Below are 17,430 nucleotides of genomic sequence, written 5' to 3'. Positions count from 1 at the left end.
TTTTTTTTTTGGCTTTAACAAAGAGAAATTTATTTCTTCACAGTAAAGTAGGCTAAAAGTCCAAGTTCAGAGCGTCAGCTTCAGGGAAGTCTTTCTCTGTCTGTCAGACTTCTCATCAATGTTCCCCTGGGCTAGGAGCTTCTCTGCACAGGGACCCTTGTCCAAAGGACACACTCTGCTCCTGGCACTGCTTTCTTGGTGGTATGAGGTCCCCTCAAAATCTTTTTTGTAATGAAGAATTTAAAGCATACACAAAAATAGACAAAATACTGTAATGAACCCTATCCTATGAAGCAGTTCTACTCTGCACACATGGAGTCGCTGTGAGTCAGAATCAACTTAACATCAACTAACAACAACATGTATCCATCACCCTGCCCCTGGCCAAACCTGTCTCATCCACATTCCCATTCACCTCCTTGTATATATAAAAGAGATCTCAGACATGTCATTTCATTCATAAATATTTCAGTATGTATCTCTTTGTTGTTAACTGCCATCAAGTCAGCCCCCAACTCATACTAACCCGTGCACAACAGAACAAAATGCTGTCATCATCGTTAATATAATCAAATATACAATTAGTGTTTAAGTTTCTAGCTGTCTCATAAAAATCATAATTTTAAAAATTTATTTGAATCAGGGTCCGAATAAGTTTCAAACGTTAGTGATTGGTTGATGGGTCTAAGTCTTTTTTTAATCTGTAGGTTTACCCTTCATCTCTTTCCCCAACTCCTTCCCTCCTGATTCTTATTGAGGAATCAGGTTGTTCGTTCTATAGAATTTCCAATAGCCTGAATTTTGCTGATTGCATCCCCGACAGTGTAGTTTAACATGTTCCTCTGTTCTCTGTATTTCCACAAATTGGCATTTGGATATAGAGGTTTGATCAGATTCATATTTGACCTTTTTTTTTTTTTTTGACAATACTTCATAGGTGGTATGTGTTCTTCTGTCTGGGGGCATATAATGTCTGGTTGACTATTTGTGATTTCTGCAACCATTGACCCTCAATGCGTCAATTCTAATTCTATCATTCCGTCTCTATTGATTAGACTGAATACAGCTATAAAAAGAAAATTCCCTTTTCTACTGTTTGGCTACTCAGTTACTATAGGAAAATAACTGAGTAACTTTCCTATAGTACAGTTACTGTAGGAAAGGCAGGACGAATATTTGATTCATTCCTTTCATTTGCCAGTGTTCCAGAAATGAGTTGGTCCCCAGCATCCTCAGTGGTGTCCAATTTGTTTTTTTTAGTATTACAGTGAACTCATGGATATAAAAATATTTGATATGTTTCAACCCGCTTATTCATTATTCCCTAAGCTTTTCCATGGATTTTGTTCTCTTTTTTTTCTTGCTGGGATATGTGTCTTTTGAAAAGCAGAATACTGAGAACTGTTAAAACTGAATCAAGTGTATGGGTGCTTTATTATGGCCTTTAAGAGATTTTCACTTTCTCCTTTCTCTCATAACTTGTACTTTCATGTACTTAGCCAGCTGCATGGGAATTGTCCTTTTTAGTTTTGTAGGAAAATTCACATGTCTCCAAAGACTTTAGTCTCTTTCAGGATTTTTAGAAGATTGCTATAGCAAGAAGGCTTTTTTTTTTTTGAGTTTTAATAATTCCCAGTCACTATCTGTAGCTATATTAACCTAGCTTTCTTTCAGAGAACATTTAAGATTGTCATGGTTATAACTATCAAAACAACCTTTCCTAAGAGCCTTATCAGATATACAATTGGAGACACCTCTAGTTTCTAAGACAAAGTTCTAAAATTTTAAACTCATTCCTTCCCGTGGAGTGTAAAAAATATATTGCAGGCTTCAGAATTTTCCAGGAAAATTAACTTTATTTCCTTGAAAATCAGCATTCTTGTACTTTAGTACTGAGTTTGTGAAGTTTTTTTGTTTTAAATAGAATTTGAAATAGTTGTTACAATGAATATTTAAAATAGCATTTACTGGACTTTACAATTTACAAAACCCTCTTCACCTCCATTATCACTTTTCTTAAGCTTTACAACAGCTTAAGCCAATAATTTAATAATTATTGTCTGGCAGTCGCTATGCTGAGCCTTAACGCGGATTATTCATTTAATCCTTTCAACAATCCTGTGAGGTGGGTTCTTTTTATTATTTTTATTTACATGTAAGTAAATGGGTTTAGACACCGTAGAAACTTGCCTGCATCTCACAGTTAGGAAATGGAGGAGTCAGGGATTGAGCCCATGCTCTTAACCACTGGGCTGTGTTATCCCTATTTTACAGATAAAATAAATGATTCCTTGGAGATATTTGGAGAGTTTTCCAAGGTTGCTTAATTAATACGTGATGGAGTCAGTACAAGAATCCCTGAATCTCCCGGCTGCCGAGCCAGTGCTATCTCCCAGCAGGCCCAGAGTGAGAAGGTCATAGTGGGTCAGCTGATTTCCTCAGTCCGCTGCTGGAGTTCTCGCTAACAGCGATAGAGCCAGAAAGGTAGGATTCAGGATTTTGGCAGCAGCATTTTAATTTGATATAAATGACCCAACTGAATTAGCACTAAATTAGGACAGTATATGTCTAGAAACTAAAATGGTATTTGTTATCCTAGCCATATTCATGTTGTTCTCCACACATGGATTATTAGGTAGGAAAAGTCATGTGGATCATTTACTGAGCTTTTTGCCCCTTTAAAGCTACAGTAACTATTTTTTCCCTTTTTTTGTGTAATGATATACTCAGAAGCCATGAGCCCCTCTTACAATTAAGATCAAAACAACAGTAGCTGCTGTTCATTTTCTGCTGTATGCCAGATATTAACCAAAACCAAACCCTTTGCGGTGGAGTCCATTGCGACTCATAGCGACCCTACAGGACAGAGTAGAACTGCCCCATAGGGTTTCCAAGGAGCGGCTGGCGGATTCGAACTACCCGCCTTTTGGTTAGCAGCCAAGCTCTTAACCACTGTGCCACCAGGGCTCCAGATATTAAATACTTAAAAATTTTACAGATTTATTATGAAATATTTGTCATACAAAGAGATCAGTACACAGCATTTGCTAAATTATTCTCTATCATCCTGCTTAAAGAAACATTACAAATACAGTTTTGTATGTTTTAAATTTTTATAAAAATGGTATTTTATTGTTGTAATTCCTGCCATTTGTGTTTTTTCATTCAACATTATGTTTGTAAGAGTTATCCATATTGGTGAATGTGTCTCTGATAATTTTTTTAACTTTTGCTGTTATTTGAAGAGTCCATTGAATGAATGTACCACTATTTATCTATTTCCTGTTAATGGAACAGTGCTACTATGAGCATTCTTTTACATATCTTCTTATACACAGTTTCTCTAGGGTCTGTATGTCTTGTACACAGTAGAGTCACTGTGTTGTATGATATGTATGTCTTTAGAAAACTGTTGTTAGGTGCCGTTGAGTTGATTTTTACTCAGAGCGGCCCCGTATGACAGAGTAGAACTGCCTCATAGGGCTTCCTAGGCTGTATTCTTTATGGAAGTAGATCTCTCACAGAGCTGATAGATAACTGCCAGATTGTTTTAGTGATTGATTCGGCTTACACTTCCTCAAGCAGCGTCTTTGAGTTCTTATTTTCCCATATCCTAAAGAACACTTTATGTCATCAGACTGAAATTTTTGCCATTCTGTTTATGAATGTTAAATATTAGTTTTATGCTTTTTAATATATATACATGCGTATATATATATGTATGTATATATATATGGAAACCCTACATGCGTATATATATACGTATGTATATATATATGGAAACCCTGGTGGCGTAGTGGTTAAGAGCTACGGCTGCTAACCAAAAGTTTGAATCCACAAGGCGCTCCTTGAAAACCCTGTGGAGCAGTTCTACTCTGTTCTATAGGGTCACTATGAATTGGAATCGACTCAACGGCAACAGGTTTTATATATATGTATATATATATATTTTTTTTTTTTCTACTTTGTTATAAGCCTACCAGTGCCAGGATAGGAGAGTGGGCCTAAGATAAGATGGCTGACCTTGGATTAGGTGATAGCTTTGCCAGCACCAAAGCCTATGCCTGTTCCTCTGCACTCCCAACCCAGGGATCATGGTAGTTACGGTAACAGAGTTCACTCAGTAATTTAGGGACTAATTATTGAATTTCATGCATTATGTCCTGATTTTCCTTTCATCTCATCTATTTTTCAAGACCTTCCACTAAAAGATAAATAGAAGAACAGAGAAAATAAAACTTAGCTAGCCTTCCTGTTTTTAGTAAACTCTTACTTACTAAAGGGTTTACTGCTAAAGGGTTAGACTTAATAGCAAGCTTGACTCTTTGGCTCATTTGTACCTAGCTGGTATCCATTGTTTCTTCATTCATGTAGTATTGAGAACTGACTGCCCAGGCCCCAGAATAGTCACAGTGGAGAACCTCTTCCTCCTCCTAATTCAGGAGCTTGTACACATGTGGGACTGTCATTCCGTGCTGTGTTCCCGAGTGGACTACAATTTCCTGCTGTCATCATGTATTAGAAAACATGGGCAGCTAAGAAGTAACTATGTAGATTCACAGAATGGTATCTATTTGTGGCTAGAAGCCACTTCTCAGACAGTGTGGTTGAGGCTCCATTTAGCAATTTGGCCAGAGAGCCAGTATCATTAGATTGTTTTAGATGAGCCAGGTTGCTGTTGGCTACAGCTTCTTTGGCTAGTTTTTCTTTCAACTTTTTGTTGAGATACAATAAATATACAGAAAAGTGTGTATGACTGATAAAGTTGGTTTTTGTTTTTGTTTTTGTTTTTGTTTTTTTACTTTGCTGCTATTTGAAGAATCCATTGACTGAATGTATCACTATTATTTATGTGTAGCTCAGTGAATTTTCAAAACTTGAGCACACCCATGGAACCAACACCCAGTCAAGAAACAACATTGCCAGCACCTCATAGCCCTGTTTGTGCTCCTTTGCCATCACTATTCACCCACTGATGAGTAACCTTTATTCTGACTTCTAAAAACCCAGATTAGTTTTGCCTGTTTTTATGTTTTATAGAAATTAAATGATACAGTATATACTCTTTTGTGCTGGCTTCTTTCATTCAACGTTAAGATTGTGAAATCCCCCCATACTGCTACGCATAATGGTGGATTATTCTTTCTTTTTGGTGTGTAGTATTCCATTGTGTTCCTTTGGCTCATTTTAATATGGCATTGCCAGTGATCCATGTCTGTGTGTGTTTTGGGTGACAATATATTCCTGCTTTATCTCTGTGTTTAAAATGTACCTAAAGATAAAGAGTAGCAATTTTTTTGGAATGGTAAGATACTCAGCAACATCAAATTCAAGGCCGACTGAGCTAGAGCTGGTCAACCTGAAAGAATGTTAAGTTCTAAGTAGAGGCCATGATCTTGGTCTTTGTAAGCTCTCAATTGATTTTTTTTCCCCCTAAACTAAGTTATTGACCAGACTGTGAATAGGCAAATCAGATCACATTGAGACTGAAAATCTCATCTCAGTCTAACACTTATCACATTTACAGCCTGTTGAAAGAAAACTTAATTTCTCTAAACTCACATTGTGGAAGTCTGAGCTTGGCATTGTGAAAGGACTAAGCTCTGAAGGACAAGTCTTTCTGGAGCTGAGGCTTTTAGAATGTTCATTTAGTAGAAGTAGGAGGCACTCAAATTTTGCCTTGATATGAGAGAGCTTCAGACAATTCCTTGGCAAAAAGACCTTTTTTTTTTCCTGAGGAGTTGGGACTCTGGATACTTTAGACGGCACCTGAACCCCTCAGATATAGTGAGGGGATGTTTCAGGACCTCAGGTAGAGCAAATCTGGAATTGAACTGGATCTTTAGTAGGAAATTGAGAGGACTAGTTAAGAACCTGGAAAGTAGAATAGTAGACTACTTACAGCGAGTATGAACACAACTGATTGCTTTATGACTGGAAAAAGGTGAATGAGCAATTCCTACACGGTTTCTTGCACATTCTGTAACGTCATTTGTCACTAGATTGTTGATTCAAGTGTTTTGGAGTATGAATCTTGGCTCATAGTACTATGTGACACTAAGTGGCTAAAGTCTGGTTCTGAGAACGCCATCTGGTGGCTTTCTGTAAACATGTATCTAATTTAGTAAAAGACGGCCAATCATTAAGCCATTTAAAAATACAAGGAAAAAAAAAAACACGTCAAAAACGTGTTGTACTATAGTGTTATCTTTGCAGATGAAAGACAAGAGCTCATTTAGTAGTGTAAGCAGGACCAATAGTAAAAGTTACTAATTCTAGGAACTTTGGATATTTCCAGTCAATATGCCATTTTTGGAGAGATACCAATCATGGAATTCCATCTCCCAGTCCCTAAATTGCAAGGTCTTTATTGGAAAGGTAGCATTTAGAGGATTTGTCTATTTGTTTTTAACATGTAGATTTTACCCTAATTCAATTAGTTATTAAAATTTTAGAAGAGTAGTATACTATATATGGATTATCATTTGCAGTTTATAAAAATAGCATTGTATCCTATTTTTACCAGTCTAGATCAAATCCATGAGAATTCACATCACAAATTTAATGCTTCAGCCAAGAATAGTAACTTTCTTTTCACAAGTAACTTGGCAAGTTCCAAAAGGCTCCTTCAGTGACTCTGTTCAATTAATTATAGAGCACATAGGGAATTGAAAATTAAAAATAAGTGTGAATGGGGGCATGTGGATCTCATTTTGTCTTGTAAGTGCTCATAATACCAACAATCTCACAGGGATTTTAAGTATAATTTTTATAAAGCACTTTAAGTTCCTTAGGGAAAACTCTATAGTTTAAACTGTTATTAGTTTATACTGTGCTGTTTTGTTTATCCTGCTTGTGTTCAAGCATTTTTGACTAATTATGTGTGTTTGAATTCTTTTTAAAGTTCATCTTATACCAATGTCTGTAATAATTACAAAACTTTAAAATCTACATTTTTTGCATTGTCTGTTAAATGCTTTTTTGTCTCTTTCAGGTAACAAATATACTCTAGAAACGAGACCAAACCAAGAAGGCATTGATGTAAGACAAGAACTACTGAAATTCCATTCTACTTATTATTCATCCAACTTAATGGCTATTTGTGTTTTGGGTCGAGGTAAGAATCCTTAAAAATTTCATAGAATTGGATAATCTAAGTTTTCCATTTTGTCTTTTTCAAAGTATTTGAAGAAGATATGGCCATTTATCTGCTTAGAGACTTTGAAAGTGTCATTTTGTTTGAAAATATGTAGAGGGAGATTTTGTTTATATTTTGCCATGTTCCAAAAAGAAGTTTAGGTGATTTTAAGTGAAGACCAGAACAAAAAATAAATTAGTAGTAGATGCTCTAAGCATATAAAAGCAAGGGATGAAAGTGTAAAGAAAAAGATTGATAGATTTGACCTTACAACAATTCAAAACACTGGAAATAAAATTAAAAGGCAGATAATGATAAACTGGAAAAACTACTTGGAACATAAACAACAGAAGTTTGATTTTAAAAATGCAAATTAACCAATGATAATATTTTGTTTCCCCCTATTAAATTACCATAGTTTTGCTTTGTTTTTGTTTTGTTTGAGTAATACCTGCAATGGGGGGGTGGGGGGTTTGTGCTGTTTTGCGTTGGTAATGGTGGTGTGATTTGCTCTAGTTTTTCTAGTGAGCAGTTTAACAAAACACATCACCCTTTAAAGGTATGTATATATTTCTGCTTCTAGAAATACAGCCTAATGGAATAATCAGAGTTGTTCAAACAGGTGTTTCTCAGTATAGTAGATCTTAGTGAAAAGTTAGAAACAATTTAAATGTCCATTAAAAGGAAACTAGCTAAATAGTGATGTTATAACTATTATATCTTATAGGAAATAGCATTGTTCTCTCACTCTCTGTCCTACCTGATTTATTTTTTCTTTATAACATTTATCACCACCTGAGATATTAAATACATGTTTGTTTATTGTTGTCCACCCTACCAGAATGTAAGTTACTTAAAAACAGAAACTTTGTTTTGTTCACTGCTTTATCTGTAGTGCCTGAGTTAGTTTTTGGTACATCATAAGCACTTGGTAAATATATATTGAATGAATAAACAATTTTATAACAGCATTTTAATGGGGCAAAATATTTTTAATATATTGAATAGAAAACAAAAGAATTCTAAAACAAAAACGATGTGCTAGATGCTCCCATTTTGGGATTTACAGAAAATTTTAATAGAAGTATGGTGTAGACATAAAGAAAAAATGGAATGCTTACTTCGGCAGCACATATACTAAAATTGGAACGATACAGAGAAGATTCTCATGGCGCCTGCACAAGGATGACATGCAAATTTGTGAAGCATTCCATATTTTTCCTCAACAAATTTCTAGCCAATAGAATTCAACAACATATCAAAAAAATAATTCACTGTGACCAAGTGGGATTCATTTCGGTATGTAGGGATGGTTTGACATTAGAAAAACAGTCAGTGTAATCCATTACATAAATAAAACAAAAGACAAGAACCATGTGATCTTATCAATTGATGCAGAAAAGGCGTTTGACAAAGTCCAATACCCATTCATGATAAAAACTCTCAGCAAAATAGGAATAGAAGGGAAATTCCTCAACATAATTGTACAAAGCCAACAGTCAACATCATCCTAAATGGAGAGAGTCTGAAAGCATTCCCCTTGAGAACAGGAACCAGACAAGAATACTCTTTATCACCACTCTTATTCAACACTGTCCTAGCCAGAGCAATTAGGCTAGAAAAAGAAATAAAGGCCAGATTGGTAAGGAAGAAGTAAAAGTATCTCTGTTTGCAGATGATACTATGGTCTTATACGCAGAAAACCCCAAAGAATCCACAAGAAAACTACTGGCACTAATAGAAGATTTCAGCACAGTATCAGGTTATAAGATAAACTTACAAAAATCAGTTGGATTCCTCTACACTAACAAAGAGAACTTCGAAGAGGAAATCACCAAATCAATACCATTTACAGTAGCCCCCAAGAAGATAAAATACTTAGGAGTATATCTAACCAGAGACATAAAAGACCTATACAAAGAGAACTGCAAGAAACCAAAAGAGACCTGCATAAGTGGAAAAACATACCTTGTTCATGGATAGGTAGACTCAGCATTGTGGAAATGTCAATTCTACCCAAAGGGATCTGCAGATACAATGCAATCCCAATCCAAATTCCAACGGCATTTTTTAATGAGATGGAGAAACAAATCACCAACTTCATATGGAAAGGGAAGAGGCCCCAGATAGGTAAAGCATTACCGAAGAAGAAGAACAAAGTGGGAGGCCTCACACTACCTGATTTTAGAACCTATTATACCGCCACGGTAGTCAAAACAGCCTGGTACTGGTACAACAACAGATACATAGACTAGTGGAACAGAATTGAGAATCCAGATGTAAATTCATCCGCCTGTGAGCAGCTGATATTTGACAAAGGCCCAAAGTCCATTAAATGGGGAAAAGACAGTCTCTTTAACAAAGGGTGCTGGCGTAACTGGATATCCATTTGCAAAAAACTGAAACAAGACCTGTACCTCATACCATGCACAAAAACTAACTCAAAATGGGTCAAAGACCTAAATATAAAATCTAAAATGATAAAGATCATGGAGCAAAAATAGGGACGATGCTAGGAGCCCTAATACATGGCATAAACAGAATACAAAACTTTACTAACAATGCACAAACACCGGAAGAGAAACTAGATAACTGGGAGCTCATAAAAATCGAACCCTTAGTTCATCAAAAGACTTCACCAAAAGAATAAAAAGACAACCTACAGACAGGGAAAAAATTTTTGGCTATGACAAATCCAGTCAGCGTCTAATCTCTAAAATCTACAAGATACTGTAAAACCTCAACAACAAAAAGACAACCCCATTAAAATACGGGCAAAGGATATGAACAGGCGCTTCACCAAAGAAGACATTCAGGTGGCTAACAGATACATGAGGAAATGCTCATGACCATTAGGCATTAGAGAAATTCAAATCAAAACTGCAATCAGATACCATCTCACCCCAGCAAGGCTAGCATTAACCCAAAAAACACAAAATAACAAATGTTGGAGAGGTTGTGGAGAGACTGGAACACTTACATACTATTGGTGGGAATGTAAAATGGTGCAACCACTTTGAAAATCGATTTGGCGCTTCCTTAAAAAGCTAGAAATAGAAGTACCATACGATTCAGCAGTCCCACTCATTGGAATATATCCTAGAGAAATAAGAGCCGTCACACGAATAGATATATGCACACCCATGTTCATTGCAGCACTGTTCACGATAGCAGAAAGATGAAAATGACCTAGGTACCCATCAGTGGATGAATGGATAAACAAATTATGGTATATCCACACAGTGGAATACTATGCAATGATAAAGAACAACAATGAATCTGCGAAACATCTCATAACATGGATGAATCTGGAAGGCATTATGCTGAGTGAAATTAGTCGCAAAAGGACAAATATTGTATAAGACCACTGTTACAAGAAATCAAGAAAAGGTTTAAACACAGAAGAAAACATTCTTTGATAGTTACAGGGGGAGGGAGGGAGGGAGGGGGTATTCACTAACTAGATAGTAGACAAGAATTGTCTTAGATGAAGGGAAGGACAACACAATACAGGAGAAGTCAGTACAACTGGACTAAACCAAAAGCTAAGAAGTTTCCTGAATACAACCAAATACTCTGAGGGACAGACTAGCAAGGGCAGGGGTCTAGGGACCATGGTTTCAGGGGACATCTAAGTCAATTGGCATAACAAAGTTTATCAAGAAAATGTTCTGCATCCTACTTTGGTGAGCAGCGTCTGGGGTCTTAAAAGCTAGTGAGCGGCCATCTAAGACGCATCAATTGGTCCCAACCCATCTGGAGCAGAGGAGAATGAAGAACACCAAAGACACAAGGAAAATATTAGCCCAAGAGACAGAAAGGGCCACATAAACCAGAAACTCCATCAGCCTGAGACCAGAAAAACTAAGTGGTGCCCAGCTACCACCAATGACTGTCCTGACAGGGAACACAACAGAGAGTCCCTGACGGAGCAGGATAAAAGTGGGGTGCAGAACTCAAATTCTGGTAGAGAGACCAGACTTAATGGTCTGACTGAGGCTAGAGGAACCCTGGAAGACATGACCCCGTACTCTCTTAAACTAGAACTGAAACCATTCCCGAAGCCAACTCTTCAGACAAAGATTAGACTAGATTATAAGACATAAATGATACTCGTGAAGAGTGTGTTTCTTAGTTCAAGTAGATTCTTGAGACCAAATGGGCAGCTCCTGTCCAGAGGCAAGATGAGAAGACAGAAAGGGACAGGGGCTGGTTGAATGGACACTGGAAATCTGGGGTGGAAAGGAGGAGTGTGCTGTCACATTATAGAGAGAGCACCTAGAGTCACATAACAATGTGTGTACAAATTTTTGTATGAGAAACTAAATTGAGTTGTAAACTTCCACTTAAAGCACAATAAAAAATTTTTTTCTATGAGTGACTTGGTTTCTTCTTTTTGCTTTTGTTTCTAAGTTTTCTGCTACTGGCAAGTGTTACTTTTGTTGTTAGAAAATAAACAACTATTTATATTTTAAATTGGTAATAGGAACCAGGATATAAAATAGATCTAAGGAATGAGGCTAATTAAAAAAAAACTCTAGAATCCTATGTGCTTGCTAAAGATAGGTAGGTGTAGAGTGTTAAATATCACTTGGTATTTAGAGCCCAGTTCCTAGGAATAGATTCCTAAGCTGTATTTTTGTCTATGTCATATTTGAGATAAAACCCATGATTCTGATAAACAGTTATTGGGCAAGTAATAATGGTGACAGATATATCAACACGAGCCCTGTCCTCAGAGTATTCATGATTTAGTGGAAGTGACAGAATAGGTGTCCGAAAGAAGTAAGAGATGTTTCAATTCCCTAATCTCATCTAGATCACTCTCACAATGTGACTGACTTCCTGTGCTGAGCTCACTGGACTTATGAGGGGCCCTGAGAGAGGTGTCGTTATGGTTCAGATGTGAGGAGGAAACAGGAGCTGTTAGAAGGTTGATAGAGAATTGACTCCTTCTCCTGGAGGGGAAGAGCAGAAGAGTAACCACGTGGAAGGATCTCTATCACAAAGGGACAAAATTTTTTTTCCTATTCTTCTCTGTGAGCCATCCCTCCAGTTGTGGCAGCACTAATTACCTGAGCACTTGGTAAATAGGGATATCAAGTTACAGACCTTGGGATTGCCAGCCACTGGTGACAGGAAAATAAATGAGACTCCGTTCCCTGTTATCTGGTAGCTCACAGCTTAGTGGAAAAGTCAGCCTGTGCAGTATTGTTCAGCTGCCCTACCTTTTAAAAGCTACAATGTAAATTTATGCTTCTAGGTTAGAAATACCCAAGAGGAAAGACACACTTGGTAGCACCTTGCTCTAAAGGATCTGGCAGTCATCACCACTTCAGGTTGACAAACCTTTGTTGACTGCCCACCTTATTTAATGTCATGTGTCCCATCTGTACATAAAGATACCTGACTTCTCTTCAAATATAACCCCTCCGTTCCTGAGTTCATATGTCATATAACAGGCAGCCACTGACTGCCTTTTATTTGGCTCTGGACATTTTGGGGTCCTTCATACATGTTAAAAAATTGAGGTAAAAATAGGTGTATTTTACAAAGTGCAAATGCCAACATTGCAGACCTAAAAGAATTTTATATGATATAAAGACACTTCCCAAATAGTGATTAAATACTGTCTAGAGAGTTTGTGGGGAAAGTTCAAAATAGGTCATAGGATATCAAGGGAAATTTCTTATTTGATTCAAATGCTTACTGACAGTAACAAGTAATGAATGTTTATATCATTTATAAATAACATATTTTTTTAATAAATAACCTTGTTTATAAAAAGATAACCTTTTTTCATATTTTCATTTTAGAATAGTAGTAATGGGAAAAAAAAATCATCCTACACAGAGAGGTATAAAATGAGAAGCAAGTTCTTCCTCATTCCATTTTGCAATGGCTGTGTCCCCTCCTCCAAGATAGTCCCCTTAAGCCATTTCTTTCTGTACTTTCAAAAGTAGAATTTTGCTAATGTGCTCACATAATACGTTATATCTTTAAAAAAATTAAATGAGATTATACTGCATGCATTGTTTTTGTGACTTGCAGTTTTCACTTAATAGAGCTTTGAGATATTTTCATATCAGCACATACAGATCTCTCCCTTGTCTCCTTACTTGCTTCGTTAAATTCCAACGTGTGGATGTTTCATAACATCTTCACATTAATAGGTGTTTAGATCATTTCCAGTTTTTTATGTTGTTATTGTAAACAGTGCTGTAGTGAGCATTGTACACATATATCTTTGCAAACTTTTGCAAGTATAACTCTTTATAAAAGAATGTATGTACATGAAAACATGAAAGAGCATCACTTTAAGTGACCACATAGTTGTGTCAGCTATTGCAAGTCTTTGAGTGACTTTGGCACATTATGATACAGAATCATATAATGTTAGACTGAAAGAGGGTTGGGATCCTCTTACCCAATTTCCTTGTTTTAGAGAACCTCGTGTGGTTAAACAGTTTGTCCAAGTAATTGGTTGACATGGTTGGTGAAGCTGGGCTTAGAATCCAAGACCTCTCCGTGGGGATCCGGGATTCTTTTCACTACCTTACACTATTCCCCAACAAAATCATTCATTATGTGTATTTTATAAGTGAATGTTATAATCAATCTGTTAATAGTTCAGTATGTGCCTGTTAGGAATCCTAAAGTCAGTTTTCCAAATGTAACTGATTTTTCTATTATTGGTTCTAATATTTGTTTTAAATTTATTGTAAGATAATATTCTTAAAACAGTATTTTAAGCTATAAAAGGCTAAACATGTGTGAGGTATAGTCACTATCAATATTGCTCAGCAGCTTTAGAAGTTATGTAGGTACTGGTAGGATTTAACTGTGCTTCAACTTTATCAGATGCAGTTTCAAAAAATTTCAGGTTTTCCTTTTAGTAGTCCTAAGATTTTTCAGGAGAGCCTAACATCTTCAGTACTATCTGTCATATATTATAATTAGTTTAAGTTCTATTTTCAATGTCTGTTTTCTTGTAGAATCCTTAGATGACTTGACTAATCTGGTGGTGAAGTTATTTTCTGAAGTAGAGAACAAAAATGTTCCACTGCCAGAATTTCCCGAACACCCTTTCCAACAAGAGCATCTTAAAGTAAGTGCATGTGTTTTTGGTATTTTGGTTGTTGTTAAGTGCTATTGAGTCAGTTCCATCTCATAGCAGAATGAAACACTGCCCAGTCCTGTGCCATTGTCATAGTCGTTGCTATTTGAGTCCACTGGTGCAGCCACTCTGTCAGTCCATCTTATTGAGGGTCTTCCTCTTTTTTGCTGACCCTCTGCTTTACCAAACATGATATCCTTCTCCAGGGACTAGTCCCTCCTGATAACATGTCCAAAGTACATGGACGAAGTCTCACCATCCTTGCTTCCAAGGAGCATTTTGGCTGTACTTCTTCCAAGACAGATTTGTTTGTTCTTCTGGCAGCCCATGGTATATTCAGTGTTCTTTGCCAACACGATAATTCAAAGACATCAATTCTTCAGTCTTACTTATTCATTGTCCAGCTTTCACATGCATACAAGACGATTGAAAATATCACGGCTTGGGTCAAGCAGAACTTAGTCCTTAAGGTGACATCTTTGCTTTTTAACACTTTAAAGAGGTCTTTTGCAGCAGATATGCTTGATGCAATACGTCATTCAATTTCTTGAGTGCTGCTTCGATGGTCGTCGTTTGTGGATCCAAGTAAAATGAAATCCTTGGCAATGTCACTCTTTCCGCCATTTATCATGGTATTGCTTATTGGTCTAGTTGTGAGGATTTTTATTTTCTTTATATTGAGGAGTCATCTATATTGAAGGCTGTAGTCCTTGATCTTCATCAATAAGTACTTCAAGTCATCTTCACTTTCAGCAAGTAAGGTTATTTCATCTGCTTATCACAGGTTGTTTATGGTCCAGCTTCTTGGGTTATGTGCTCAGCATACTGATTGAACAAGTATGGTGAAAGGATACAACCCTGATGCACAACTTTCCTGATTTTAAACCATGCAGTATCCCCTTGTTCTGTTCGAATGACTGCCTCTTGGTCTGTGTACAGGTTCCGTATGAGCACAATTAAGTGTTCTGGAATTCCCATTCTTTGCAATGCTATCCATAATTTGTTATGATCCACACAGTCGAATGCCAGTGCATAGTCAATAAAAGCACAGGTAAACATGTTTTTGGTATTCTGTTTTCAGCCAAGATCCATCTTGGTATCAGCAATGATACCCCTCGTTCCATGTGCCACCAAAAAAAATCAGTATGTTCTGATCATTCCATGCGAAAAGTAGTTTTGGTAGCTCTAGCTTTGGCACACTCTAGAAGCTATCATCTGGTGCCAGGAGGCTAGCATCCAGAACTACTTAGTTGCATGGTCCATGGAGTCTAATACAGGCTATATGCAAACTGCAGTGAAATTCCACTAAGAAAGAACCTGGGCCATTTATTTCTTTGTGGTTGATATGATTTTCTCTGACAATTGATTCTCTCCTAAATTTGAGATTCTTCCATGAAAATCAGTATTCTTCATAGTTAGTAAATATTTTATTCAGTGGGAGTTGTATGTAGCTAATCTTTTGTGATTTTTTTCCCCCCAGCAACTTTACAAAATAGTACCCATTAAGGATATTAGGAATCTTTACGTGACATTTCCCATACCTGATCTTCAGAAATACTACAAATCAAATCCTGGCCATTATCTTGGTCATCTTATTGGGCATGAAGGTCCTGGAAGCCTGTTATCAGAACTTAAATCTAAGGGTAAGTCTTTTGGGCACCCACTTCTGAGGGTAGTTCCTTACCACATTTTTTCCTTCTGGCTCTCATTTTTTCCTAAATATTTTCCTGTGAAGGAACCTTTTTGGATGAAATTGTTAGGGTTAATGGTACAGTGAGTTGGTGGTGGTTAGTGTGTTTTTGTTTTTTGGGGTTTTTCATAATTTATTTTACCCTTCAATATTGAGCAGCAAAGCTTCGATATTTCAAAAGATATTGTGGTACATGTTTAAAATGAGAAAGAAGTTAGAAACTAAAAGCTCACATTGGATATTCTTTATCATCTATGTGAACTAAGATGTTAGTACACTTTTATTTACTTGCCTGCTCTTATTAAACCAGAAAGGTATGTACAGTGGAACCTGTGAGAGCCTGAACTCGAAGGGACTGCCTTGTTTTTCCAGGTCTTGCAAGTTTTCTGCCTTTGATAGAATGCAGTCTTACCACTTTTAGTATTTCTGTGGAAAATATTTGAGTTTTCCTTCTCTGGCAGGTTTCCATCTTACACAGGCTCTGGCTTTCGCAGGATTTACTGTACTAGGTTCTAGTCAATAGGTGATTTCCAAGGCCGCTCTCAACTCAGACTCTTTGCTTTGACATAACACTCAAGCACATAGTCTACTCTTGATTTGGGAACTGATTTGAGGAGTCTTGAGGAAAGCCCCCAGCCCAAAAAATCCTGGGAGCCTTCTGCAGTGTCTGAAACTGTTTTTCTGAACTGATTTTTTTTTTTTTCCCGATCTTTTCGCAAGAGGGCCATTCTAATCTTTTGGGAACATATAGTGTGATTTTTTTTTAATTCCTTGTCTTAAGAAACCATACATGTGAACACGTTGATTTCATTTGAACGTTGCAGGCTGGGTAAATACTCTTGTTGGTGGGCAGAAGGAAGGAGCCCGAGGTTTTATGTTTTTTATCATTAATGTGGACTTGACTGAGGAAGGATTATGTAAGTATTGAACTTTTTGCTTTTAAATGAAAATTGACTTCCTATGATTTTTTTTTTAAACTTCTTTATACTGTGTGTCTGTTTTATGTTGAAAAGCTATAAACACTTAAATTCATGCAACTTATCCATTGCATTTTTTGTGTATAACTTGCCCTTCATCTCATGGATGATTTCCCACCCTTAACAACTGATAGTTGTGTTGCACTTGTAGACTGTGTACTTAGCTTCTCATTTGCTCATTCACTGTCCCAAAGCCCCTTCTGTCACATATCCCTGAGCCCAGAGGGCCATGTGTGTGGAATGCATAAAAGCAGTCTCAGGGAGGTGAGGACTTCATTTTCTTAGAGGGACCATCCTTCACTTACCTGACTTTACCTTAGGAGTGAGCTCACTGCTTTAAAGGATTTGAGGACTGAATGGTTTTTAAGTGTGCCCCTTTTTTCCAGTACATGTTGAAGATATAATTTTGCACATGTTTCAATACGTTCAGAAGTTACGTGCAGAAGGACCTCAAGAATGGGTTTTCCAAGAGTGCAAGGTACCTTTTTTTCACCAAAAATTTTCTTAA

General features: G+C 36.8%; 1 protein-coding gene and 1 non-coding gene across 5 annotated transcripts in view; both read left to right on the top strand.

Moving 5' to 3' along the window:
• Positions 1 to 17,430, top strand: part of IDE (insulin degrading enzyme) — a 138,218-nt gene that overhangs the window by 68,228 nt on the left and 52,560 nt on the right. For all 4 annotated transcript variants that reach the window (XM_023740039.1, XM_023740034.1, XM_004369933.2 and 1 more), the window contains exons 5-9: positions 6,995 to 7,117; positions 14,134 to 14,246; positions 15,736 to 15,898; positions 16,770 to 16,862; positions 17,309 to 17,400. In XM_023740039.1, the coding sequence (XP_023595807.1) occupies positions 6,995 to 7,117; positions 14,134 to 14,246; positions 15,736 to 15,898; positions 16,770 to 16,862; positions 17,309 to 17,400 (584 nt within the window). The remainder of the gene's footprint in view (positions 1 to 6,994; positions 7,118 to 14,133; positions 14,247 to 15,735; positions 15,899 to 16,769; positions 16,863 to 17,308; positions 17,401 to 17,430) is intronic.
• On the top strand, positions 8,252 to 8,358 carry LOC111822442 (U6 spliceosomal RNA). Its single transcript, XR_002825703.1, has one exon. It is a non-coding gene; the product is annotated as a U6 spliceosomal RNA (small nuclear RNA).

This window comes from Trichechus manatus, unplaced genomic scaffold, assembly GCF_000243295.1.
Source record: "Trichechus manatus latirostris isolate Lorelei unplaced genomic scaffold, TriManLat1.0 scaffold00007, whole genome shotgun sequence".
Lineage (NCBI taxonomy): Eukaryota > Metazoa > Chordata > Mammalia > Sirenia > Trichechidae > Trichechus > Trichechus manatus.
Note: the sequence above shows the minus strand (reverse complement) of the source record. Positions and strands in the feature narration are given on the sequence as shown.